At 43.6% G+C, this 27464-nt stretch overlaps 1 protein-coding gene across 9 annotated transcripts in view; it reads right to left on the bottom strand.

The window, feature by feature from the left end:
* Positions 1–597: 597 nt before the first annotated feature.
* usp32 (ubiquitin specific peptidase 32) overlaps positions 598–27464 on the bottom strand; it is a 58086-nt gene continuing 31219 nt past the window's right edge. For 2 of the 9 annotated variants that reach the window (XM_076075394.1, XM_076075402.1), the window contains 28 exons: positions 27242–27349; positions 26703–26818; positions 25283–25345; positions 24879–24962; positions 24701–24762; positions 24503–24605; positions 23115–23331; positions 22286–22467; positions 20734–20874; positions 19406–19571; positions 17171–17328; positions 15697–15778; positions 15502–15576; positions 13868–14006; positions 13676–13781; positions 13387–13560; positions 11529–11703; positions 11282–11433; positions 10625–10736; positions 10335–10534; positions 9890–10074; positions 9288–9374; positions 8928–9048; positions 6477–6668; positions 6102–6327; positions 5440–5885; positions 5236–5328; positions 598–4585 (listed from right to left, as the gene is read on the bottom strand). In XM_076075394.1, coding sequence (XP_075931509.1) covers positions 4412–4585; positions 5236–5328; positions 5440–5885; positions 6102–6327; positions 6477–6668; positions 8928–9048; positions 9288–9374; positions 9890–10074; positions 10335–10534; positions 10625–10736; positions 11282–11433; positions 11529–11703; positions 13387–13560; positions 13676–13781; positions 13868–14006; positions 15502–15576; positions 15697–15778; positions 17171–17328; positions 19406–19571; positions 20734–20874; positions 22286–22467; positions 23115–23331; positions 24503–24605; positions 24701–24762; positions 24879–24962; positions 25283–25345; positions 26703–26818; positions 27242–27349 — 4139 coding nt within the window. In that variant the 3' untranslated portion in view covers positions 598–4411. The remainder of the gene's footprint in view (positions 4586–5235; positions 5329–5439; positions 5886–6101; positions 6328–6476; positions 6669–8927; positions 9049–9287; positions 9375–9889; positions 10075–10334; positions 10535–10624; positions 10737–11281; positions 11434–11528; positions 11704–13386; positions 13561–13675; positions 13782–13867; positions 14007–15501; positions 15577–15696; positions 15779–17170; positions 17329–19405; positions 19572–20733; positions 20875–22285; positions 22468–23114; positions 23332–24502; positions 24606–24700; positions 24763–24878; positions 24963–25282; positions 25346–26702; positions 26819–27241; positions 27350–27464) is intronic. The other 7 variants (XM_076075398.1, XM_076075397.1, XM_076075395.1 and 4 more) reach the window with 7 other exon arrangements.

Consider the following 27464-nt stretch of genomic DNA (forward strand, 5'->3'; position numbering starts at 1 on the left):
GATGTGTAGCAGCATTTTAATGTTGTAGCTGCTGGAGGTGGAGGAAAAGCCCCTTCACATGAGAGAAGAGTCTTTGTTTCAGTTGCACTTCGGGGAAGTGTCTACAGAGACCCTGCATGTGGTTACCTTTGTCATCCGCAGGCAGACCACCGCTGCAGCATGATACTCGAACTACAACCTGGAAGGAGAGCGGGGCAACATGTTGTATTGCAGGTAGACAACTGAGGCTGATGGGAATCAGGTATTTGGTCATAAAACAACTTCAGCCTAAGACGCATTAAGGTTATTGACCATACATAGCAAATAGTTATACAGTCTGTCTTTATTTATTAAGAGGAAATAAGTTCTCCCAGCAAACATTAGATCTTAAATCCACAATCACAAACCTTTAGCACGGGAAGAAAAGGTTTGAGATGGTGGAGGAATAGCAAAAGTTGTTGTCAGCTAATGCAAGTGTGAACTAACATGACGCTCCATGTATTGGACAACCGGAAACTTCAGATTGGACAAGACCAATCCCCAAATGTACAATTCACTCACACACACACACACACACACACACACACACACACAGAGAGAGAGCGAGAGAGTCTGGTGTTGTCATTTCCTCTGCAGAATTTTATTTGTTGCTTGGGTATTTTGTTACAGATCAACGGTATCACTCCATATACAACTACAAGTACGGTATTTTGTACAGTTCATACTGAAATACAGTTTATTGGCTTATTTACAAAACACATTTTTTTTTTATGTACATGTTTTCATGTCAGTGCAACGTCACTTTCTTTCAACATACATCTTACAAAAGAATTCTTTAAATTAACACGTCTGGTTCAGATGAACTTAAATAAAAGGAGGCTACAGACACTGACAGACTGCTCAGTAGTAAATTGCACTGCCTGCCGGGGGGGGGGGGGGGGGGGGCTTAATATATTATTTTACTTGGTTCAATTTTAGCGGCAAAGTTGAGTTCTTTCGGGCAGAAAATCGTTTTTCCTGGATTATGAAAATTGTGCTGGTATGAACTGCGACTTTAAGTTGTGTTTTTGCACATACAGTTGAAGCTATAGGTGTGGTTAGCTTAGCATCACACAAGTAGATGTTTGAGGCAACATTCACAGCCACAAAAGAAGTCGACAACTATTGCACCTTTAAATGAAGCAAACATTACAAACTGGGTCCTCAAGAGACTAATCCTTAGGAAAATGGTCCCTTTGAGCCAACGTCATGATGTTTTAAACACCGAAACACGCTGGACATCGTCTACAGCTCGGTGCAAAGGCAGGAGGGTGGAGGACAAAAAGAGCTGAGCAAGCAAACATAAATAGCACTCCTCTGAACATTTCCATTTGTTCAACAAACGTACTCTGCAAAGCAGAAATAAAGTTTCATTCAGTGACAGATACCTCTCTCCTCCTCCTCACAAATACAGCAGCTACAAAGAGGTGAGCACAGAGACTCCTCTCCTGTGATCTAGAAGACTAAGTGGGGGAACTGCTGACTGTATTCTTTCCGTTCACAGTGATTAGACCGAGCCCCTCGAAGGAGGATCTCCACACATGCTGCTACACACCAGACACAAAGCTCTGCCACTGGACTCCACACAGCACAACATTTCCAACTAACCTCCGTCACATCAAACAGCCAAACCTTCAGACCGAAGGAGGAACACAATTTGGAATTCACATGAAATCAATATTTAGAGTCGGGCCGACAGGAAGCAAAAGATAATCTAAATGTGATGGGTTTAGTTTTTACAGGTCTGACTACAGTCCAGACAACAGATTTAACAGACTGGGGTTATTTTTGAGGAATAAACAAACAGTAAAGTGAAACCATCTCATATCAGTGGGTTTATGGGGACAGAAGGTTTGGTAACCTTATATTGTAAGGGTAGGGAATTTACCAATAGTGTTTTTCAGCATTTCTTGATATCCAGAGGAATTTCCTTAAAACAACCCTAAAAGAAAGGAAATATTAAATACATATTTATGTATTATCAATCTAATATCAGAAACTTTATTCTCCATACATTTTGAAATGTATGCTTGCCTGTCGCCAAATAAGTCGAGCGATTAACAGGGATTACTGGTCTGAAGTGCATCAGCTGAAACTGTCTCCACTTCCTCTCTAATTGGCACCAATGTTTTTGTTCTTTCTAGAAATCTTCCAATGATTTTGCAGTTTGATACAACGTCCTTTATTGGAGATGATTGGCTCTGTGGGACTCATTAGGGCTAAAGTGACCCGCTAGGGGACATCAGGGCCACACATTGGGTACAGTGCTACTTTGTATTTGACTAATTAGGTTATGGTAAATAAATGAAACACATTCACTTAGGAATATGCACTGCAGAAGTATGATATTAAGTAAAATACTAAATGCAGTAAAAGTAGATTTCGACATATGGGCCCCTAAGAATACAGGGCCCATGAGAGTCTGGGACCCTGAGGGATGTGCCCTCTTTGCCTGGTAGGTAATCCTGTAAAATCAAGTTTTACTGAAGCTTCCACGGATATTTAGCAGGACGCCATCTTGAAAATCAAATTCACCACAAGGTGCAGGTGAGCGTTCCGTGTTTGGCAACGTTGAGAAGAGCAACTTAACACCCGCTGAAAATGTGTTTTCTGGTGACAGGAGCAACCAAGCACAAGAAACAGGACTGAAACTTCCAACCAGAGGGGGCAGTAAACCCCCTCGTGTTCAACGGAACTCAACAAAGTTTGATGTACAGGCGCAGTGAGCACTGTGTGAAAAAAAGAGTCTTTTGTGTCTCCAGAGGGAGCTGTTTGAAGTCTGATGAATGTCCTCAAGTGATGTCACTTGAGTCAGTGTCGGTTGGGGCTAAAGACTACAAGTCTGAAAATGTAAAAAAGAAATCAGAGGGTGCGGAGTTAAACAGAGGTGAGCTTACCAGACCTCTGAAGCCGTTTAACCGCTACTAGCATAACATGCCCAAATTCTGAGCTGCATTGTGGGTAATGTAGGCGCAAAGTATCGACAAGATGAATGTGTGGAATAGAAAAGATGGTACCTCATGTTCTGCCAAATCAATTTTGATCTTTTAAAACTGGCCTTCGTGGGTCTGACATGGCTGTGGGAGTGCGTTGCTAAATCAGTGGAGGACTCTGAAGTTACTCTTTAAACGGTAGAATGTTAAAATGACATGTAAAACCATTTTCTAACTACAACAAAGTTATCCCTGACTTTCCAGGGAGCGTCATCAGTATCACAGATGAGTTTGGATCTCAACAGTTAAGAGTTGCAGCAGTCGAAAAGTTCATGTTGCTACAGTGTGAAAACAAGCCGGATGCCTGGTGAAGCTTTGAGACTCAGTTCCATTCCTAACCTGACCTGGCCTTAAGAAAAAGAAGAAAAAAACCCGCTAAAATAAATCTTTTATAAAACAACACATTTGCAGAATCCCCCCCCCCCCCCCTAAAGAAGTATTAAACATATACTGTATATGAATCTTTAAGCGAGTCTCTTTTGAAATCATGGCACCTGTCCTAAACAAACCCAGACTGATACTTCTCGAGTTTCAGAGACGTTATGTGTACACACAGGTCAACATTGCACAAATCACCACTGATGTTTGGCCGCTGTGGAATGAAACACAGTTTTGGCAAAAATGCCGTCTTTTATGTCCATCAGGACCTGTGAGCGTGTCCTAGCAGTGGGAGATATCTTTTGAAATGATTAATAATACTGTCACTGACTTTTAGGGCCGACAGACTGCAGGAAGCGATGAGGTAGCGCGTGACTTATGTTTCCTTAGTATCCAATATACTAGATTCCTAACGTCAACATCATGTTGATCTGTGGCATCAAATATCAGCACAGGCTCTTTAACCCGTGGGCCCCGTTTGCTCTCGGCATTTCAAACCCAACCTGTATCCAATCATTGGCTTTGCATTTACATCTGGACATTGTGGGGCCTTCTCCAGGTCAGATATCCAGGCTCAGATCACATGATAACTCCCGTTGGAAGTGCTTCTCATTCTGACATCACAAGTGATAAACGCACAATCACTAAGCAACATCACTTCATCACTTGGCCATACTGGCATACATTCAGAGATGCGTTAGTATGCAAGTATAATGTTACATGTTTGTTATGGCGAGGGTTGTTCGCAATGGGAGAAGAGGCGGTTGGGGGGGGGGGGGTTGTCAGGCTCAGCAAAGTACACAAGTTTAGTGCTTTCACCGGGGCTTCATTGCTGTCTTGGCAAACCTCTGCACTAAAATATGCGATCAAGAGTAGAAAGTGCTGCGACGCATGTCTAAGGGCAGGGACCACAGTCCGAGTCTAGTCATTGGCAGTTTATCTGAATCCTTCAGAGTGGTCTGAACGTCTGCTGCTTCCTGCTCAGAGCAGGAGTAGTGCTGGCTGACGGAAGACGAGGGCCATCACTGGAGGACACAGTATTTCTTGTAGTCGGACTCAAAGTCTTCATCCATGCTACTGGTGTCAGCCATCTTCTTTCCATCGATCTTTGGCAGGAACTGGGAGTAGTCCACTCCCTGCTGCTCGTAGAAGAGGATGTAGGCCGAGTCAGCGTCGATCTCCTCAGAGTGCACTTCCTGTGGGAATTGTTTACTTTTTGAGACAGAGGGTATTTGATTGATCTTCTCAAGGTACATGTCAATGAACCTCTTATGTGTTGTTACAAAAGCTGAGACAATTAAGACATGACAGGCAGATTTAATAAGGTGTGTAGTGGCATTCATCTAAAGTCAAGAATCTCCAAGTACTACATATTACAACACATTTTATTCCAATAGATTTTATTAATTTGTACACCTTTATTCTGTCATTGGTGTAATAATAAAATCACTGTCATATAACTGACCTTTTGCTACCCAGACCCATTCATTCAAAGGTTCAGAGCATTAATTTAGCATCAAACAACTATTCGCTGTATAAAGATATAGTGGAGTAATGTGAACCCGAGCAGAAAATGTCTGCGCTCTCCCTCTGTGTGTTTTATCCAAACTTCTCTGTGCTTTGATTGGACCGGCAGCATGTTCCACTGCATCCACATCCACCTTTTATGTTGCTATGTCTGTCAAGCTTTCCAATCCAGCACTCAATATATGCAGGTGGCAATAATAATGGAGGCAGAATTACCACAGTGGACTCTTGACTTCAGACAGAATGATGCAGATTCATTTTTTGTTGGAAAGTATGCTTTCATTTTAGAAATAGACTAAAATGTGTCCTAATGCCTTACCTTACAGCTGCTGTCATTGTAACAGTACCATTTCTCATTGGGGTTTTTGGCATATGTCACATAGTGGCCTCCTCCCATGATTCCTGAATGGCACTGAGGACAGGAAGCAGAAACATATTTTAGACTTGTTTCAAAGCAGAAAGAAGCTTATTGAGAAAGCCTATTACTACTTGAATGACAGTGATGTTAATGTGTGATACTTACTGATATTGCATAGAGGTTGTAGATGGCGTCCAGACACATGTCGTCTCTGTGCTGGACCAGCAGGTTGTCAGGCTCCAGGCTGCTCTCTGTGCTGCAGTCTGAAATCAGCCCATTGCTGTCACCATTCACCAGGACCACGTCACAGTGGCTGCTGGAAGCCTCGCTGCCGGAAGATGTCTCTGAAGTGAACGCCCCTCCTGATCCAGGAGGGGCCGATGCTGTGCTCTCCTCCGTGTCGGGCTGTGGCGCATCGTCCCGTGACTCAGCCTCAGGATTAGCAGCTCCGTCCAGGTTCTCCTTGCTGTTAGAGAGGCGGTGTCTGCTGCCCAGCTGGGGCAGGCGTAGCCGGCCTGGCCTGCGGCCTCCGCTGCCGGTCTTGGGGCTTCCAGAGGGGCTGCTGGTCCGGCTAAGAGAAGGCGCTGACTTCCTGCTAGAGGCAGGGGAGGCTGTTGGGAAAGACATGTATTTAAAGACATCTCCTCTGCCATTGGGCCATTAGCTGCTTTGCTCATCTATACTTTATTTTGTTTCACAAGCTGTTGGCTCTTAATCAACAAATGCATAACAATAAAAATGCATATGTCTCTTTAAAAATGTGAGTAGTCTCAGAGCATGAGTGGCTAGCAACAGCTAAATACCAGGCTTAAATCAACATATGGTACCTTTGGGAAGGTTGCAGAAGCCAGCGGGGGCAGAGATGGACGACAGGTTGTCTTCTCCGACCCTCAGCAGATCCTCGCTCTCACTGCGGGAGTGGAGGCAGTGCTGCTCCAGGTCTCTGGGAGCCAAGAAGGCGCTGGGGTCGAAATTCTCCCTCGGGAACTTGACAATTTTCTGGGATTTGATCCAACGGCCATTTACAAACTGGAAGCGCTTCAGGTGGACAATCTGAAGAAGAGAACACACATCACACATACTGTGTTGTCTCTGAACTACGTTCAATACAAACAGTAAACACTACTGAAAAGCACATTTAGAATCTATCCCTGCGAGGCCAGGGCTAAGGTCTGACGCGAACTTAGAAGTGTGCCACTGACCAGCATGGGTGGCAGCCTCCAAAGGTCCAGCTTCTTAGTGGCCAGCCGGTGCGTCTTGCACTTGGAGCAGTAGTAGAGCTCGTCCTCACCCAGCTCTTCCTCGCTGGTGAAGGCCTTCAGACAGCTGTCCAAGCTGATGGGCTCAGCCTGGGCCCGACGGGACTGCTCCACACTGCAGTGCTCCTCTACAATCTGCAGGGAGACCATGATGGTGATACTGAGAGGGGGGGAGGTGGAATTCTTCTTTTTCACAACCACCTACTGCAACTGTCTTTGAAGGTAAAGCCAATCGATTTCTGGAGTAAAACTTTTGAGCAGAAACCACTGAATAATTCGTAGCATTTGTTGGCATCTAACCATTTGTAGTTTTCAGAATCAGCAGGCTATGCCAATTATTTGACATTGTATGCAAGTTCTGTTATCAAACTGTATTTTACCTGTTTTGTTTAGCTCAAAATACAGCTAAAGCAGCATTTTTACAAATATCCCCAGAGACATGTACCACAATACTTACAATATGTACGTAAAAACAGCCAAAATAACATTACAACCTTAATGGCACAGCCTGTAAGTCCCTGGACCCTGTGTAGCTGAGTGAAGTGAGCATTAAGCAGCTCGCTGGTAACTCTGTGTGGTCAAACGAAGGACCACTTTCTGTTTAGCAGGTTTACTTATCTCACTTAGCTCTTTTCTTAAAACTTAGAGAATAATACAAGACTTTAGCTGAACTCAGTCAGTCGGCCTCACTCTGAGCCATCTGCAGTAGAAGGCTCACTCTCACTTCTTAAATGTTGACAAGATTATCTCGTTGTAAGTCTCAAAGATTAATAAAGAGCTTATTTTATGTGTCTACTGCAGTACGGAGATCAAAATACAAGTGCTGGTGACAAATACTGAGTATCCTCCCATCAGTGGCGGGCCGTGCATTTTATACCTCGGCCTTCACTGTTGTCCTGCAGCTGAAATACCACCTTATAACCACATGATGGCGCCACAGTTATCAGTTTCTAAGGCTGTAACTATGTACGTACCTATGTACGTATTAAATGTACGTACCTATGTACGTATTAAATGTACGTACCTATGTACGTAACATTCGGTACGAGACTTACAATACGTTTGAATAGTACTAGAGCATCTGGAAAATGCAGAAGCTTATATTCAGGAAAATATAATGTTTTCTGCGCTCATGGAGGACAGTGGTTCTCAGCTGGTCTGGCTGTGGGACCCACCATCACTCCTTAATGACAAGTCGCGGCCCACAGAGATCATCTTATGATTTTACTTTCACAACTTGAGCATTGTACGTACTGCTCTGCAATGTCTTTCCTCGTCTCAGCCCCCTGTGTCATGGTGTGTGGTACATCTCACTCAGTCAGAATGCCCATATTTGATTGGCTGAGCTGCATCACGTGATGTGATTCACTACCCGACTAAGCCTCTGCTGTTAAGTTTCGTTTCACGATAGTCACGTGCTCGCCCACTGACCAATCACAGCACACTCTGCACCTCGCGGCAGAGCTGCATGGGGTACATCCCAAGTCTCTTAATGTCATCCCCGTTTCCCTCACTTGCGTCCTTTCCTTGCGTCTTAGTCCCTCCCACCAGGGATGCATGGAGGAAACCATGCGAGGAGAGAGGAACGAGGACAGCTGAATCAGCTGTCAGTCGGCTTTAACAGCTGGAGAGACTTTTGATAAGTTAGTGTCTGTTCACATGATCACTGTACTTAATAATAGTAACTAATAAAGACACACAGTAATCACCACTGTAGAGGTGTTTCTCTCTGTAGTCTGTTAACAAACTGTGTTCTGTTTATAAGCACAGGATCCATTTCTACCGGCGGAATGCGATCGTCTTATTTATGAATTATTTGCGTCTGTACGTTTTGAAATTCAGATTGTGACGTCGATATTAAATAACCCAGAATATGATTATTGTTTCTCTTAAATGATAAATCTCATCAAACCCGACAATCAGAAATGAACAGCCTCACGTGACTGAATGAAATGATGATAAATGATGTAAAAAGTGTTTCGTCTCTCCAGATAGATAGATAGATAGATATATCCGTTGCACTTTTCTTCATGATGAGATAAACAGAGCATCAAGGTGAGATAATGAACACAGTTCAACCTATGGAAAAGAAAGGGCTACACACTCAGAGATAGTCTCCCTGGAAAAAAATGAAGAAAAGAAAATAGCATGAACACACAAAATGTGTTATTGCTGTTTTCATTGAAATCCCTCGACTACTCTATATTATACTGGTGCTCCCAGCCAGGGGGAGGGGGAGTGAGGATGAGAGCGAGAGAGTGAGGGTCAGAGAGATTGTGCTATGCTTCCCCATGTTTGTACCGCCTTGTACAGTACAATGTGCTTTGGCATTACGGTGTAATATTATGGTCATGCCAATAAAGCCTCATTGAATTGAATTGAGCGTGCGTTTACCCTCTCCTGGGAGGTCTGGTAGCGGAGATGCAGGGCGGTGGGGTCCCAGTCCACAGCTATGTAAGCATTTCCTACAGAGGCCCGGTCCTCCGTACACTCTATTGCACAGCCTCGACAGAACCTGGAAACACACACACAGACGGGTACAGCTGCAGTACATATTCAGGAACCAAGACATTTCTAACATTCCTAGTTTAAGTTAGCGGAAACCGATGTGCCACACTTGTACGAGCCCAAGACATGAAAAAAAGTAAGATAAAGTTAAGAAAAGAATACAAAAATGTCATTGCATTGGGCCCACTGTCTCATCAACACCACATACATGACTCCCTACTTTGTTTATGAAATACTCTGTCTTACCTGTACCAAGGACACCAGGCACAGGAGTTGCCATCCTGACCCACAACCCGTAGAGTGAAGGGGTACTGGTAGCCCATACTGTCATCGCTGCAGGTTAGAAGAAGAGAAAAAACTGTTCAAGCACACCGTCTGTGTGGATCCATTTTTAACAGTTTGTTGTTGTTTGTTTTTGACACTGGACAATCAACTGGCTCACGACGCCATGTGTAACAAAACTAACTCAGTCCTATTCTTCCAGTGGGGCCCTTTTGGTTGAGCCTGGCGTAAATGACACAAAACAAAGGAGCGGAAATGGATCAGGCTTCAGATAGCTGAAAGCGATAAGCTCTGATCCTGATTGTGCGGATCTGCTCAGGCCACTCTTAATCTTCACTTCACAGCTACAAAAGATCTCTGACAACTTCCTCTTGGTAAGTTCAGTGCAAACATACTAGCATAGCATTGTGATGTGTTTAGGTTAGCTTAGCAGAAAGAGCAGAAGCAGGGGGGGGGGGGGGGGGGGGGATCTGCTAACCAACACATCGCTCTGTCAAATGCAAAAAAACAAAGAAACAAGCAAACACAAAAACATGTGGGGCGAAAGGAGCAGATGGTCAGCCCACCAGTCCTGGGCGTGGTTGCTGGCTTCCTGTGGGGGCAGTGGGCTGGCCAGTCGGGACACTTGGATCCACACCGCATCGTACAGATCCTTCTTACTGGTGTGGACAGTGCAGGGAACTATGAGCGGCATGCCGAACAGACTGGGCCGGTTCTTCTGAGATGACAGGAAGTACAGCTCCGTACGCATCTGAGGGAGCGACGCAAACATTAAAGTAATAGTTACATCTCGAACACAGGCGCGTCACTGTTCTGGCTTATCTATAGAGCAACTGCGATGAACTGTTTTGAGGATATATGATGTAAAGAAATTATTTTGAATCATAAATAATTCGGCAATAATACAGTACATCCAACAGCATTCAACTGTAAAATAGCTGACAGTATTTTTTGTTTGCACATATTGCACTGTACAATACAGCACGCTGCTTTAGAACATGGAGCTCTCACCATCTTTCTGTGCATGGCGATGATGTATCCAATGAAGGGGCTCTCCTGCATCGGTGTGACATGTCCATTGGCAACCCCGTTGGAGAGAGGCGTCTCTGGGTGACAGGGCACCATGGTGCCGGGCCCACCGTTGGGGATGAGGACAGGCTGACTGCCCAGGTTGTCTTTAGCAGCAGAGCCATTGGCTATTGGGGTGATGTCTGATGAAGGTGAGAAAAAAGAGAGCCGTGGATTCAGACGGCTCCACGCTGACGAGAGTGCAAAGACCGAGTGTGAGCGAACAGTCTCACCTGTCAGAGTGGGGGAGCTCAGTGACGTCGGCGAACCTGGCACGGGGATCTCAAATGCACACATGAAGCCGTTAACGGACAGACGGACCTTGTGGTTGTCCTGAGGAAAGTTCTAAACACAAGGAATTTGGACATCAGACTGCAGCACCACACAGCAGTGTATGTGTAATGGATCAGTTATATAGGTTAAAAAACACTGTTATGAAAAGTGCCTTTTAGGCAGCGAAACGAGAAAAAGAGTAGTGGAACCTGACTATAAAGACCATCATTGTGAAACCTTGTACCCTTTCATAGACAACCGTTATTGATTTTGTTATCTCGCACGCACGCACGCACGCACACACACACACACACTTTCATTTTGTGAAAATGTCATCAATCTTCTGAAGTTTATTCTTCCTTCTGTGTTATCTAATGGCGCCACATATATGCAAATTAGCACGTGATGTCATCAGTCTCCAAAATGTTTGCCTCCATCCCAATACAATGTATATAAATTGAATTTTGTTTGTGGTGCTGGAGGTAAGAAATAAAGTTTTTTTATTGTAATTTGGAGTAAACGGAGCTTTTCTTTGGTGTTAGAATGATGATGTTGCCTCCTGCCCTCTGTGGTGCTGGCTACACTTGGCAGCCTGACCAGTGGAACAGTCTCAGTACCTTGATGTTGGAGGTATGGACCTCAGCCAGCAGGATCTGCTCAGGCTTCAGACTGCACAGCTCACTCAGCTGTTTCTTCAGGCCTGTGTACTTTTCATCCATATTCAACCTCAGGCCGTAGCGCACAGGTGTGGAGCCGTCCAGTTTAATGACTATAAACACAGCAACATTATATGAGATTCAGGCTGTTTAAAAATCATTTAAAAAAAGGATCACATGATCAGCATCGTTCCTTCAGCCGCCTCACCAGTGATCTCCAGATGCATGGAGCTGTCCATGGGCAGGGGCAGAGACAGGAAGTTGAAGGGGTCGAAGCGAGCGCTGATGTGTCCGCAGGTCTTACACTTCACCTGGGACTTGAGCTGACCGTGGAACAGATCCACCACGATGGAGCGGTTCCTACGGAGGTGGTTCTCCCATGCCTATAGGGTGGAGATTTGACAAACAGACAGAATGGTGAGATCACACACCACTGATCCTGCAAATCCATCCCTCAGAACATACTGGAGACCAATAGAACATCAATAGAGCAACATTGGCAATTTAAAGGATAACTTTAAGCTATTGACTTCTCTCTTCGCCTCATTTTTTGACTCTCCGAATGGACACCAGAAGATGTGACAGCCCATTACCTCAACAGGCCCGATGTTCAAGTCATAACTGGCCTATTCCCCTTCATTGACTGTTACTTAATTAATTAAGATAAGATAAATTAATCCTTTATTAGTCCTTCAGTGGGGAAATTCACAATTATTCGTCTTGCAAAGGAATTAATCAAAAAGTTGAACATTTCAGACATTGCTTGCTATGTCATTAAAGTGAAATAGACGAAACCCATGAATACGCTTTCTCCATTACGCACCCTCCATTCCACTGTGATTCACTTGTTTCATTATAACGGCTGTCTGCTGCGGCTGAAGACAACACTACGAGAATGGTGACATCGAACCCAAACAGTTATGTTGCAGCCTGGATGGCTCAACATTGATAATTGATAATTTCGCTAAGCCCCGCCCCCTGCTGCTACTCTGTCAGGCTACCATGGAGCCCACACTGTCACTAACTGCCCTCCCTGCACCAAAATTGTCGAATTTTAGCCAGTCTGCGTTTGAGGGGGGGGACTTAGCAAAGAGTCAATTCTCTGTGGGTCTTACATGACCTGTGGGCGGCCCCTTGCACATTGCCATTTCATATCTTGTATCATAAAAACATTGATTATAGACAATTTAAAGTGCAGTCGGTAATTTTAATAATAATAACTTTTTTTCTCATATTTGCTCGAAATGTCACTATATTCTCATAAAAGTTTATGAGACACATAATCTTTGAGAAAATCAGGTTCCTCTGCCTCCTTTTGGTGTAAGTGCCCCTCAGGGCATTTGCGGGATTCCACCGCGCCCAAAGAACAACCAATAAGAGCAACGAGTCTCTACGCTGCTGTCAATCACTGCCTGTCAACTCTGATCAAACTCTCAAACTAGGCAGCGCGGATCAAATATAAATCAAGATTCTGTTACTGTATTGCCTATTTCTAGCTTGAAATGTTTTCAGAAACATATTTGAATTACTGTTTAGCTGTAAAAGGAGAGCGTTTTCGCCAGCCGGTGCTCAGTTTTTGGTGGTTGGGTCACAAACGTTCTCATGTTACAGCTAGTAAGTTATTCTATTTAAGTTACCAACTGTAGCTTTAGTGTTTTGGTAAATACTGAAGCTCTGAAACCAAGTCTTCAGAGGCTCTAACAGACTTTGTTGTGTATAAATGCATTACATAAAACATTAATACTGTAAAAACATGAATGCTGTATTTACTGTTTATAGAACATGGACATGAAACACAATTGTGAGGCGCAAATGTTATTCTGCACTTGGAACAAAGTGCAGACTAAGCCAGCTTGCATTTTAGTGGACGGGGAAGACAGAGCTTTTAGAATATGGTGATGTAAATGATGATTGATGTCAGACAAGATAAGGGACTGTGTGGCAGTAAAATCAAAGGGGACAGCTTTCTTTCTGTGATTGCAGATTTGAAATATAAATATAGCTGAACAGCCAGTGTTCATTTTATTTGTAGACGATAGTATTTGATGAGTAGTGTGATCTCTGACCTCAGAGGCCACCTCCCAGTCAGGCCGGCTATCGCTGTCCTTCAGCTCCACGTAGGGTTTCTCATGCACTCTGTTGAGATCTTCATGCAGACCATCCAGCAGGAAGGCTAGCAGCTCCTGGGAGTCCTGCTGCTGGAATCCATTAAAGCGTGGGGCATACTTTGCTATTGTCCACTGGAGAGGAAGGAATGACATCATAAAGTAGCACTTTAACAAGTTTAGACAGCACAGAGATTGTAAGTCAAAGTCTTTAACTATCCATGTGGGAGACAGTGATGAGGCTGCTTACCCTGAGTTTGAGTGGAGCAAGGTTCTTCTGTGTCCCGCTCCACAGCTCCATCACCAGGTCACCATAACACTTGGCCATGTGACCTCGCATCCCGATGGGGTTTGTTCTGTGAATCAATGCGGGCCGGTTATATTGAGGAGTTCAGGCTCAGGGTGGCAAGATTTATACCCAAGTGATTGACTTAAATGGCACCTGTTCAGCTCATAGAGGTGTCTCCCTGAGATGAAGTAGTCTGTGAGAGGCTTGGTGTTGCTCACACACTGGATACTGGAGTTCATGAAGCAGGTGTTGCCAAGGTTACTGAGGCCAGTGGCGCCTTTCTCTGTGGGAACTGGGATGGAAAACAATGTGTAAAAACACTACAAGGGCTAACAAGTTCTCTTTACTGACCAGCATGACCTTAAGGTCTGTTGCTATTGCACATTATGACTAACTTTTATGTCAAATATTGCATATATCTACATGGCAGCAATTTTTTTATATATATATATATAAAAAATAAGTGCGTACATTGTTTTTTGCCATGTAGATATATGTCATTTTTGACATGTATACGTACATATTAGAGAATACAAATGCACGAATCGCAATTTTCTTGACAGATTCCGATTAACTTTCTTTCTAAGAACTATAATTGACAGCATACACAAACATTTTCTTTAATAGGAAATTCAATTGTATGTTCATAGATAGAGAGAAAATATTATTCTATACCCCACACCTACTGACAGAGGAGAGGAGAGACCCCACACCTACTGACAGAGGAGAGGAGAGACCCCACACCTACTGACAGAGGAGAGGAGAGACCCCACACCTACTGACAGAGGAGAGGAGAGACCCCACACCTACTGACAGAGGAGAGGAGAGACCCCACACCTACTGACAGAGGAGAGGAGAGACCCCACACCTACTGACAGAGGAGAGGAGAGACCCCACACCTACTGACAGAGAGGAGAGACCCCACACCTACTGACAGAGGAGAGGAGAGGAGAGACCCCACACCTACTGACAGAGGAGAGGAGAGGAGAGACCCCACACCTACTGACAGAGGAGAGGAGAGACCCCACGCCTACTGACAGAGGAGAGGAGAGACCCCACACCTACTGACAGAGGAGAGGAGAGACCCCACGCCTACTGACAGAGGAGAGGAGAGACCCCACACCTACTGACAGAGGAGAGGAGAGACCCCACGCTGCTGGAAGAAGAGCCGGTCACTGCGATTACTTTGAGCAGCATGCATGGGAATGTATTACAATCTAATATGTGAATAGATTTCTTGCTTTTTCCCGGATGGTCTGAATAAGTTGCTAAATTTGACGCTAATAGTTTTTTGGAAGTAAAGTTGCTAAGAAGGCCTGAAAACTCTTTAAATCAAGCAAGAAAGGGGACATACAGGGTTGATTTATAAATTCTGAACGAGCATGGAAGATAAGAGGACATCCATATACAGTACTTTAAGGTGTTAGTGGGCAGCATATTAGCCCTGTGTTGTGTTTGAGGTCAGAAACAGAGGTGTGACTGTATCAAGCAGCTGTGTATTCTCTCTCCTCTCCCTACCACTCAAACAAAAAACACTATATCTGCCATTACTTTCCACAGATTCCTTTTCAATCATATTATGTTGTAGGATCCTATTTATTAACAATCATTACCCTCCCACTATATGCTACAAAGAGTATAAGTGTGATGATTGACAGATTTCCCTTCAAATGTAATATCTGCTGGTAATGGAGCACAGTTAATATCCACCAATGCGAGACGACTCAAACTACCATTCTGCCCGTTTACAAATGCACAGTAAGATGAGTGTCCCTCATCCAGCTTACCTTTGTGTCTGTCCATCTTACTACTGTTGGCAATGAAGGACATCTCCTCAGGCCAGCTCATGTCTTTGTTCCTGACTGTGGAGGAAGACAATAAATGAGTTCACTCGCACCGTCATGTGCCTTTATTTAGACGAACCTGGAATATAACACTATTAGGAGCCTGAAGAGAGTTTAGTTAATTCTGCTTTTTCAGACCTTCAATGACAAGCTGCTGCTCATCATAGATCTTCAGGCTTTCCAGTGTGTGATCTTCATCGTCCAGGAGGGTGAGGTAATTCTGCAAGACAAAAGCAGTAACTTTTGATTTATCAGCACCATGAAATAATGACCCTGTTCTTTCTTCTCAGTTCATGTTTAAGGTACCATCAGATATGGTCGTATTAACATGGGGACCCTTTTCAAGTTAGGGCCTCACATTTAAGTTATAATAAAAGCCCCACTTCAGGGCCCCCCAGCTGATATTGTGCCTTGGTGGGATATAATCCCAAATACATTCTCAATTCCATTAGCACAAAACACACACAATATGCATGTTGGTTTTTTGGAGCCCCTTGAGTTTGCGCGTTTAAGATGATATATTTAACTGTGAATGAGAGTGATACAGACAATTTTGGGAGTCAAGTTGCCGTAAGCAGATTGATTTAAATCTCTAACCTTTTATGGCAGGTATTGTATTTTTTTTGCATAAAAATCCTGTAACTTTCCCCACTGCGGGACCAATAAAGGATTATCTTATCTTATAAAGTGTATAAATTGTGGCCGGACATGTTAAAACAGTATTTAGAGATTTTGCTGGATTATCAACCAAGCAAAGCAGGCGATTGTCCCAGGGCCCTGGTCTCCAGAGGCCCCAGGATCACAGTTTTTAAATCTGTTTTTGGGGTTTTTTGTTTTGTGGGAATTTTCACCACAAAAGTATATTATCATCTTGGTCCTACAGTATGATGTAAAATAAAATGTAATCTTAAAGTGCTGGCCCTGTGTCACAATCTAGTTTTAATAGATTAATTGCCTGGGACCATGTTGTGGTGGTTGTTGTTGTTGTTGTTGTTGTTGTTGTGGTCCAAGGTGCCCAATAACACCGTAATCCCTCCAATGTTTAGATACAAACGTTTCTTTTGAATCACAGGCTGTTAGTGTTGAACAGTTCAAATACATTTAGAAAATGGATGGAACATGAATTTCAAATACATAATTTAATGCAAAAATTTCATTAAGTTAAAAGTTAATTAATTAAAAGTTTTTTTTATAGTGAACCTCCCGCCAACATTATCCAGCAAATACTCTGGCACATGCCCAAGAATTGGAGAGATGTAACCAAAAAAAGGAGAAGTGAAATCAGCAGTAGTGAAACTGAGGTACTGTTAAATAAACCTGGAAGTAAAGAAGATTTCCCAGAGCATCGGTACTGGCGTTACAGGATAATCAAAAGCATCTCAGAGCAGTGTGTAAGCCACTCACAAGCTGAACGCAACCAATATCATCCAAGGGGTTTTAATAGTCTTAATTTGGATGCATAGAGCAATAGCATTTTTGTACTAATCCACTCCTTATATATAGTAATCTAAATTTGATTATATTATATTAATGCGGGTTTCTTATCTGGCATTTCATGAAAAGTCAAATATATTCAAGTCAAGTCAAGTCTTGTGACAGCTTTGTGACCCACCTCACTGTTGTAGAGCCAGAGTCTCATGTCCTCCTCCTTGATGCGGAGCCTCTGGGACAGGTAGAGGTGGATGTCCTTGATGGTGGCCATGCGGCTGAAGCAGCCTGTGTAGGCCAAGACCCTCTTCAGGGGAGCGTTGGGGGACGGCACGCTACCTGCTAACGGGCAGGACAGGAACATTCACAAACTGACCCAAACACCAAGCCACAGCACAAATTTGGAGTTTTGTTCATTTTACTTTTTTGGCCCTTGTTTGACCCTTGTGTGTTTTAAAACTCATATTGGCTACACACAAGCTCACAACAACAGCATTCTGGTGACTGAGGATTAGTTGTAAGGAAGCAGCAAGAGGCTTTTTTTGTCAATCAGCACAGATTTGATTGGTCAATCAATTTAGTGGATTAAGTGGACTCAGATTGGATTAAATCACATACAAACCAATCAATACCATTCCTGGTTATTACAATATAAACATACACATTTAAAAACTTTACGTAACTGGCTTCAAAATGATTAATGAAACTATCTGATTTAATCAGACTTTTAAATGTTATTATTTCCCATCTACACAGATTTGCTATTCAATTCTACCCCTCTACACTTGTTTGAGTGCTCTACTCGGGCTGTCAGGAAGACATTATGCGGAATATGATGGATAAGTAGATCAATTTGAGATATTTAGCCACAAGGCTGAGTCTTAATGGCCAGCAATGACAAGCCTCTGCTTATGAGTCATGATGGTAGCCAAAGCTCCACTGGGGTCTGAAACCCGATATGTTGGCTTGATTCGGACCAGCACTCCCATGCTGAGTGCTGATGCCTGATTACCCTGGAGTAAATCAGTACAGCTCCACTTTATGCTTTGTCATCTGCTTTCTTTTTGCAGCGAGACATTTCCAGTTCGTCTATATATCCATTTAGCCATCATACAAAAGGATAAATACAGAAATCCAGCTTCAATTATTGTGTGAGTGAGTTGGTCTGTATATAGTCTTTTCATTGTGAGAACATTGGATGTGATTTAACCCTTCGCTAAGCCCCGCCCCCCACTGCTACCCCTTCAAGCTGTCAGAGCTACACCGAGCCCACACTGTCACTCACTGCATAAATATTGTCTCATTTTTGGGGAAAAAAAATAAAATGATAAATTACCTTCAGTAGCTAGCGTACCATAGTGCTACCACTAATTAATGATGTGCTAACATACTTAGCTCATTTTTGCTCCTCAGGTTTTTACGTAGAAATGTATTTCTCTCTCCAATCTCTCCAGGTAACGAGTATCACTCCTAACGGTAACACATGGCTAGCTCCAAATCCACACAACCAACATGAAAATGAAGGAAATCTGAAACAATTGCTATGAGAGTCTGTGAAGCACAGACGTATAGTTGTCTGAACCTGGCCGGAGCTGGCCGATGCTATGATTGGCCAGTTTGCGCTTGAGGGGCGGGACTTAGAAAAGGGTTAATTAACTGAAGCGAAAGGGACTGATATAAAAAGGTCTTGATGTGGTACAATCAACAGTCATCGACATGGAAACCTCAACAACAGAACAGCGACCTTTACGAGCTGCCTCATCCAAATGCTGGAGGTCCTGGTTCAACAATATGAAGTTAGCCAGAGAGAAGACTCTTCACTCTGTTGGAGTTGTTGAACTACAGAAGCACTTGGACGTGGACTTTTCTCAATTATGGTGATTTATTTTCCTGAATTTCTGTTTTTGTGTTGTCATTTTGTTTGACTGATCAGAAAGTTCTGAGTGTAGAAATACAGTCGGATTAGACAGACACATTCAAATTTGATACGTTTTCAGGTGTTCAAAGAACAAAGCGATTTTCCAAAGCCCAAATCCTCACAGCAGAGTAGATATATGCCTAAAATTAAGATCATGTCCCAGACTGTTTCAAATGTTATACTTTAAACGATTTGTTAAGTTTGTCATGATTTAGAATACTTCTAATGCAGATGAGTGAAGAGCACTAGAACAAGTGTGGTCAAAACATATAATACTTGAATGGCAAGGTCTGTGAAGATTGAAATAGTTTGAATTATGAAACTTTTAGATCAGCAGTCTGTCCCCTTCATGGGCCATTGGTTCATTCTACTGCCCACCCCAGAAACCTGCCAGGGCTGGATCAGTCCACTTTAGGAGGATTAAAAGGGGGGGGGATGCGGGGTAGCTCAATGAAGCATTTGTCGACGGCTTGCTCTGGTCTTGCTGCAGGCTTACGTTACCTCTTGGTGGGGGTAAATACGGTGGGAACATTCGCAGGCTGGTCATACCCATATTGACCCAGATGTTGGACTGGGGGGAGCGCGTGGCCGGCTGCTGGCGGAGGAAGAGGAGGTAGCGTGGGAAGAGCTCCAGCTCTGCTTGGCCTGTCTTGCTCTCCAGGATAACCTGCAGGGGAGGAAGGGAAAGTTTTATACTTTCCATGCATTGAAACCAGAGTGCATTGATCGGTCTGGAAACCTTTGACCGCTTCATTAGTGGATTTCACCTGGTCAAGACCAGATAAAACAAATGATACATGATCACCTTTTAGTTATGGTCCATTAAATGTTTCAAATAGACTTTATTCAAATGAACCAAGAGCTGAAAGCTTGGACTCATATGAACTTACAGGTAATTGAGTTCATTGCACAGTTTTTAGCTTTATTGGCATAACTGCATACAAAACAATGTTGTCAAAGCATGTTAACAAACTACACGATTATAATAAACAACAACAATACAAAAGGCCAGATTAAAAAAAACCAAAGGCCTACAGCTATTTCTCTCCCTCCCTTTTAACTCAGGCTGAACACTGTCTCTCTCCCTCCTGGCTGTTGGAGCCTCATCCTCATGGATCTCCGTCCTCCAGGTGATCCAGCCTCTCCTCTCTCACTCCCTCTGTGTGCTTCCTTCCATCTCCTATCTGTATGAATGATGTGCGTCCATTTATCTTCTTATGCGTTTGTGTGTCTTCTTTCTAAGTTCCATGGTGGTCGGCAGGATGTGTGGCTCAGGCTCTAGCAGTCTGGTGAAGCTGCTCCCCCCAGATCCGTTTTCTTCATATATGTATACTGTGTATACTTTTTGTCATTTGGATTGTCGGTACTGTCATTTTATGTTGGTTATTCTGTGCACACTGCATCTTTTGCATGTCTGTCCATCAGTTACTCTTCCTGAGGGGAGTTTGTGCCAAAGGGGAAGAAAATGTCTCCTGGTTTTTCTGAGACATCACTTTCATGAGAATGGGACGGGTGGACGTATGTAGATGGAGGGACAGACAACCCCAAAACATAATGTCTTCGGCCCCTGGGGGGATTAATACAGAATGCCTTCCTTCTTCTCAAATTACAAACTGACTTCTGGTTTCCCTACTACACAATGACGAATGATTAGTGATATTGCCCTCACGTTCAGCTTTAGTTCAAAATAAAGTTGTTTGCGGGCCTCTGCTGAACCATGTCTGATTGCCTGTCCACTTGTGCTTCTTGCCCGGCTGCCCTTGCATCACAGTGATAGTGAGGTTCATCAGCTGTTGGGAGGATGTGTATTACAGACTGCATTCACTCACCGGTCGCGGCAGGCTGAGGTTGGCACCGTACCAATGGTAGAGTGCCCTCCACACCGGCTCTGGCACCGTCTCAAAGTCTCTGCCAGGCACCAGCTGCAAGGAGCGCTTCAGCCTGCCCCCCTCCATGGTTAACGTAGGGGCCTGCAGGGGAACAGCACGGACATCAGCATCTCAATACGTGCACAAAAGACCCTATTCTGCCAACTTGGATGACAGATAATAGACAGACAGTATCCTAATGCTATGCACAGGCTGGCAGCCTGCAATCACTACAGCATGATGTAGAGATAAGACAAGAGAAAAAGGAAGCACCATCTGGTCCCTGAGAGCCTTTGCCAGATCAGGAGGAGTGCCTACTAATTAGGAATCTCAGATGTTTTTTTCTGTCAAACCAAAGAAGAAGCTGGCTGATGTAACCATCAGGTTTTCATCTACAAACAACACAAACTGCTGCAAACACTACACAAGATTATTTTCAACAGAATGAAAATGTGTGTTGTAAGCTGAAGGTACAGCTTATAACACACACTCTAGCCTAAAAGTTCTATTTCTGATTATACATTTTTATCTGTTCGTCAAATTATTTCTAAACGGTTTTTATTCCCAAAGCGTCCGACACATTCTGAGCTGCTCTTTATAAGTATTCCATAAATGTGTCCCTTCACTTTTATACATCAACACTTTGTTTCTTAAACATGCACATTCCTCTAAATTCAGATACGTTTTCTCAAATCATGTGTACTTAAACTTAAACTTTGTTTTAATCGTCACATAAATACATCTATGAAATTTGATCTCTCCATCCTAAGAATTAGGATTGGACTGATGTAAAGCGCCCGGTGAGCAACTTCAGGGTTCAGTGTCTCGCTCGTGGAAAGAGGAGCCGGGGATTGATCTGCTAACCGTGTGATTAAAGGACGACCCGCTCTATCCCCTGAGCAATAAAGCTGGAGCCAGGGCATGGCTAGCTTAGCTTAGCATAAAGACAGGAAGCAGGGTGAATAGATAGCTTGGCTCTGTCCAGAGTTAAAAGTACACAAGTCTCCATTAACAGATTCTGCATTCACATGTAGAATCTGTAGGCAACGGGACCACATTTTGTTATTGGAAGCGTTCTGGTTTCTGTTTGTAGTCCGTGTAGTGTTGACCAATCACGTTCGAACACGCTTTGGTTGAATGCAGGCAAACAGTCCGTGTGGAGAGCGAAAGAGGCAGAACACAACGGCCAAAATTCAATCTCGGAACCCACCGGCTATCGCCTGTTGACGATTTCACTTTCTGTTGGTTTGAAATTAGCTTGGTACTGGTGCTTGTGAAAACATCTGGTCGTAAACATCGTCTCTGCACTCCCACTCCAGTCTCGCAACTCAAGTTGCTAATGGCAGTGTTAACAACAAGTCCCCAGAGGCCTGGAGGACTGCATTCAAAATACAGTTTGGGAGCTGCATGTAACCATGGCAATATTGATACTGGCCATTTAAATGTATTTAAATTGGGTCTTTTTCTGTACTTTCACACTGAATCGCAATCTCGCACACGCACACACACTTGCCTTCATAGGGTCGGTATTGACCAGAGGCTGGTTATCGATGGCTCCAGGTCTTTGTGCTGCCAGCTGGGAGGGGAGGTGGCCGTTGGCTCCAGAAAAACACTGATTATTGTTGTCCGATACATTGTGCTGACGGGCAAAACAGCTCTCAGTAGCAGAGGGAGCTACCTGGGGGCTCAGGGCTGCTGGGACAGAAGGGATGAGAGGGAGCAACCCGGCCACACACACACACACACACACACACACACACACACACACACACACACACACACACACACACACACACACACACACACACACACACACACACACACACACACACACACACACACACACACACACACACACACACACACACACACACACACACACACACACACGGAGGAAAAAACTGTTTTAATCTATTGTCAAGTTGGGATGCTTTATTAGAAGTCAAGTCATGTTTTCCATGAGTTTGGACATTGTAAAGATACCAGTATAAACGTTGAGTATTTCAACGATACACTAAATACACTAAACTAAATATTGTATCAGAATACACCCTAAAACAAAAAATCTAAAACGTAAGCCCTTGATGACACATTTCTCTTATGATCAACTGAATGATGGTCCACAGTCAATGATTCTATCCATGGAGCTCATTTTGATTCTGGCGGTCCCTGTGGACAGAAGTGGTAGTGTTTCCCTGCACCAGATGCCCTTTCGAAAATCTCCTATTTCACTGCAGCACGGTTTGATCTGCACTCTACTGAGTGAAATGTTCCAGTTATTTTTATCATTATTATTATTATTATATGCGCCATCAACTGTTAAGTGGAGAGTGTTGACTGACCGGTCTCTGTGGCCTCTGAGGCACTGGAAACGGCATCAGGGGACCTCTCCTCAGTGGGGCTGACGGAGCTGAAGGTTCCCAGTCCTCCCAGTCGGTCTGGTGGGGCGGGCTCTGTAGTGGCTGTGGTCATTGGAGATCGCAACGAGCTCAGAATAGACGGCTGCTCCACCACGATGCCCTTATGCTCCTGGACAGGGAGACAATAGCAGGGAATTCCCTGTCATTGTTTAAAGTGATATCTGTGATTAATGTGTTGTTTGCTTTTGTGGTAGTCACTCCTACTGTCCCAGACAGTGTGATGTCATTGTGCAAGATGCAGTAAAAACCTGGTCTCATAAATGTATGCAAGTATTATCTAAAACTGTAGCATTCGCACTTTTGAAAGTTAGGTAAATGTAATGTACTCAAGTTATGTATACATACATACATACATATATATAACATCAAATGTAATGTTCTGCCCGAGATGGAGAAATGATTTCCTCTTGAACCCATACAAAACCATGTGGGACCTTGTGAAAGAAATACTAAAGTAACCATATACTCATATACCTGAGGTAAACACCTTGAGACTTGCTTTCTATTTGAATGAGCAAGTTGGAACTACAGAAGCACCAATGCATTTAGTATTTTCAAAAATCATTGTAATAAGATACTAAGCCCTCCTAAGTCAACCTTCACAACAATACACTGCATATGAAGCGACACAGGCTCTGACATTATTAAAGGGAAAATTCACCACCTTTTATGTGGATGTCCAATCAGTGTTGACGGTAAATGTAGACGATTGAAGCAATAAAGTCCTCAGTGCTGCTGTGTTGACCCACAGAAGTTTGCAGATGCAAAATCTGTCGTTCTTCCTGCATCCAGCGCGGTCATTGACATGACAGTGACGTAGCTGGAGGCGAGGAAGAACCAGGGGGTTGTATTTCAGCATGGATTTCTAGTCGAGGCGTGCTCCAGATGCTGCTCAAAAACAGAACTTCCTCGTACTCTTTGCTTGTATTGCAAACTAGCTACGATTCCAACAGTGCAAAAATGGCATCCCAAAAGATGTTATGGACGAGGACACATATCACAGTGTTTGGAATTACTCGGATATTTAGCCGTATTTACTTGGGCGAGAGACGCCGATGAAATGCAGAGAATAAACGCTGAGGCTGCGCCTGCATTAGGCATGCAAGAGGAAATGGCCGACCCTCGTTGTCAGATATAGCATGTAGCTAGACTACATTTACTATCAACAATGATTGAACATCCACATAAAAAGGTCACACATTTTCCCTTTCAGTACATTACAGTCCACAAAGGTAAGTATTAGTGTAATAATGGTGTTATAATAGTGTTAATATCAGTGCATGTCTAGATCCTTCTTTAGCTTGACTTACATATTTAACGTAGTCCTTCCACTGCTGCCACCACAGCATGGAGATGAGAAACCAGTTCTGACTTTGCTGCAGCCCATGTCTGCTCTCCCTCTCTAACCAACCCCTACACACAGACAGACAAAACATCCATTAGGCCCAACAGCATATTCTTCAAGGTGGTATACAGTGACATGACAGATGAAGAGGACCGGTGTGTACCTGATGATTTGTCCCTCCTCCTCGGGACTACCAGGCCTGAGCCCCAGGACTATGTGGCACACCTGGACCAAGAGAAATACACAAAGATGGTCAAAGAACATGGAAAATGACTATAAACAAATACTGCATACCAATACGAGTTGAACAACTACTGTACAGTGTATGTGGGTGTGCGGACCTGGAAAAGCAGGTTTAGGAACTCATTGGCCAAAGCACTCTTCACACTCCAGATCTGGTAGTCTTCCAGGGTCAGGTGACCCAGCTGGTGAGGAGTAAACAACACAGGTCAGCATACACTCATCTACTGTTCTCAAAATATACACTGCACGGATGGAAGAACATCTATTCATCTGCCATGGTCTTTGTTGGTGAAAATAGCTGAGAGGGAGGTTGCTGTGGGTGCACTGGGCAGCTCCCAGTGACAGCATGTGGAACTATAGGAAGGGGAAGCTGGAGTTGAGTGTAAAGTGGTGTTGACTTTAGCTGAATCAAGGTTATAGAATCAACTTATATTACAGGGTAGAAAGCATAAAGGATTAACTTCCCGACAGCTAAATCAATGATGATTCTGTCGAGTCTTACCTTGGTTGTGTCGTGCATCTTTAGGATGCCTTCTACTATGTCTGACACGCTGCTGTGCAGTTCCTGCAAGGGAACAAAAGATATTAGCATGAAGTAGAAAACACCAGGCACCTTATCCTAAGCTACTGCTGTGAGGAGGATCACCACAGTCCTGAGTGTGAATATGTGAGATGAGTAATTCACAGGATTCTGGGATGATCATCAATATCTGTCCGTTTGTAATGCCATGAATGAGAGATGCACCAATCGATCAGTCTGAAATATCAGGTGTTATTGCCCGTCATATTTGCACACATGATGATAGTTTGACGTTGCGCACACAGCGGCACAACAGAAATGTTTGTGCATGCTGTCAATTATAGTTCTTAGAAATAAAGAAGAAAAGTTGGAACCGCCAAGAAAATTGCAATCGATGCATCTCTACCATAAATACCATATCAATATTTTCTGTTTCAATTCTTGTGGCAAACCCTGCTCTGTCCTGTCCTTTTAGTATACTCAGCATTTTCATCTGCCATTATTACCGTATCATAAACTGCCATGAAATCAACCTCTAAACTAATGGTTTAGGAAATTCTATTTCATTCTGAGAATAAGATGAGCAGATCAATATCGCTCACATGTCTGTGTGCACATGTACGGTGGACAACAGCCAGGCGCAGCGACTGTGTGCAGCTTGCCGGAGTGAGGTTGCCAGATTTGACACCATTGTGTCTTTGCAGAGACCTAAACCTGTGCTCACCGACCACGTCTTGAAATCTTAGCTACAGTCACAGACCCTGCACAGAAGGGCTGTTCACGTGGTCCAACTCGACCATCTATAAGGACGCTTTCAAAGGAATAAAATCAAAGCAGTATTTTCAGATTGTCTAGCATGTTACTAAAATTGTACAATATGAAACTTTTTTTTCTGGGCTCAAAATAAATAACTAAAGACATGAATACATGATGTACAACCTTGATAACTAGATGGAGCAGGGCTCTTTGTCCACATACAGTTCATACCTACATCTACACTCAGTGTGTGTGTGTGTGTGTGTGTGTGTGTGTGTGTGTGTGTACCATAGTACGGTACATGTCAAAACATTTTTCCCCAACGATGGTTTCTGTCATTTTAGGTAGCTTTTTATCACACTGATCACGTTCATTTCTGACAAGTTTGGTTTTCGTTATTTGATGCTATAAAAATGGAGTGTGACGTCATCATTGATAGCTGTGACTCTCTTTCGCTAATAAGCTGCATCTGTGTTCGGCTCGTGATTGGTTCTGGCGGGTGGATGGGAGGGACCTCGATACCGCGGCTCCATCCCCCAATCACAACTGCTCCCGTATCCTGGATATATTGGCCTCACCTCCAAACTGTGGGAGGAAGTGAGGATGCGTCGTCCATCTGTGTAAATAGTCGATGGAGTGAACTTACAGGGAGTGTGTCCGTGCGATTGTCCTTCCACACCTCCAGCAAAGCCACCACCATTTCATGGAGTTCATCTCGAGACAGAACCCCATCACGGTCCACATCAAACACCTTGAAGCAAACTGTCGGTGAAAGAGAGCGATGTAGTGGTGAAAAACAAATCTGGTTATGAAGAACGATACTGCCTAGAAACCCAACACCAGCTGCTTAGCCTACGAGCAGGAAAACAAACTCTTTCAAGCACAAATGAAAGTTCTGATGACAACAATGAGCTCCAGCACAAATCCACACTTTCCCAAAACATTTTTGCTTCTTTACATTCAAATTCCAGATAACAGCTGCAAAGAAGAAAGGCTTTGTAGGATCACCTGAGGCGTTTGGATATATTTATTCTTTTTATTTATAATGTTTACTGAGGTGAGATTCCTCCTGTAATCACCGACAGGTTTTTAAAATCTCACCGGCACAACATGCTTCTTTTCTTTTGTTGTTGTTGTTTTATTGTGCAAACAAATGAATCAAATCAAATATCCGTTACTGCTTACATTTCTGCCTTTCAGCGACGGGCCCCCTGCAGCACGCAGAGAGTCCACAGGAGATCTCTTTAAAGTCGATGTGATTGTCCCGATTCTCATCGAAGGCGTGAAACAAGCCTAGAAAACAAGATCAACATCAGATCATTCTTATACTAGGCAAGTCTTGAAAGAGGGATTGGATTTAAAAGCCGGAAAACCTACATAGGTCCACTATGACCTCATTAATAGATTT

The sequence above is a fragment of the Anarhichas minor genome, unplaced genomic scaffold (genome assembly GCF_050575085.1).
Source record: "Anarhichas minor isolate MPS153535 unplaced genomic scaffold, ASM5057508v1 ptg000052l, whole genome shotgun sequence".
NCBI lineage: Eukaryota > Metazoa > Chordata > Actinopteri > Perciformes > Anarhichadidae > Anarhichas > Anarhichas minor.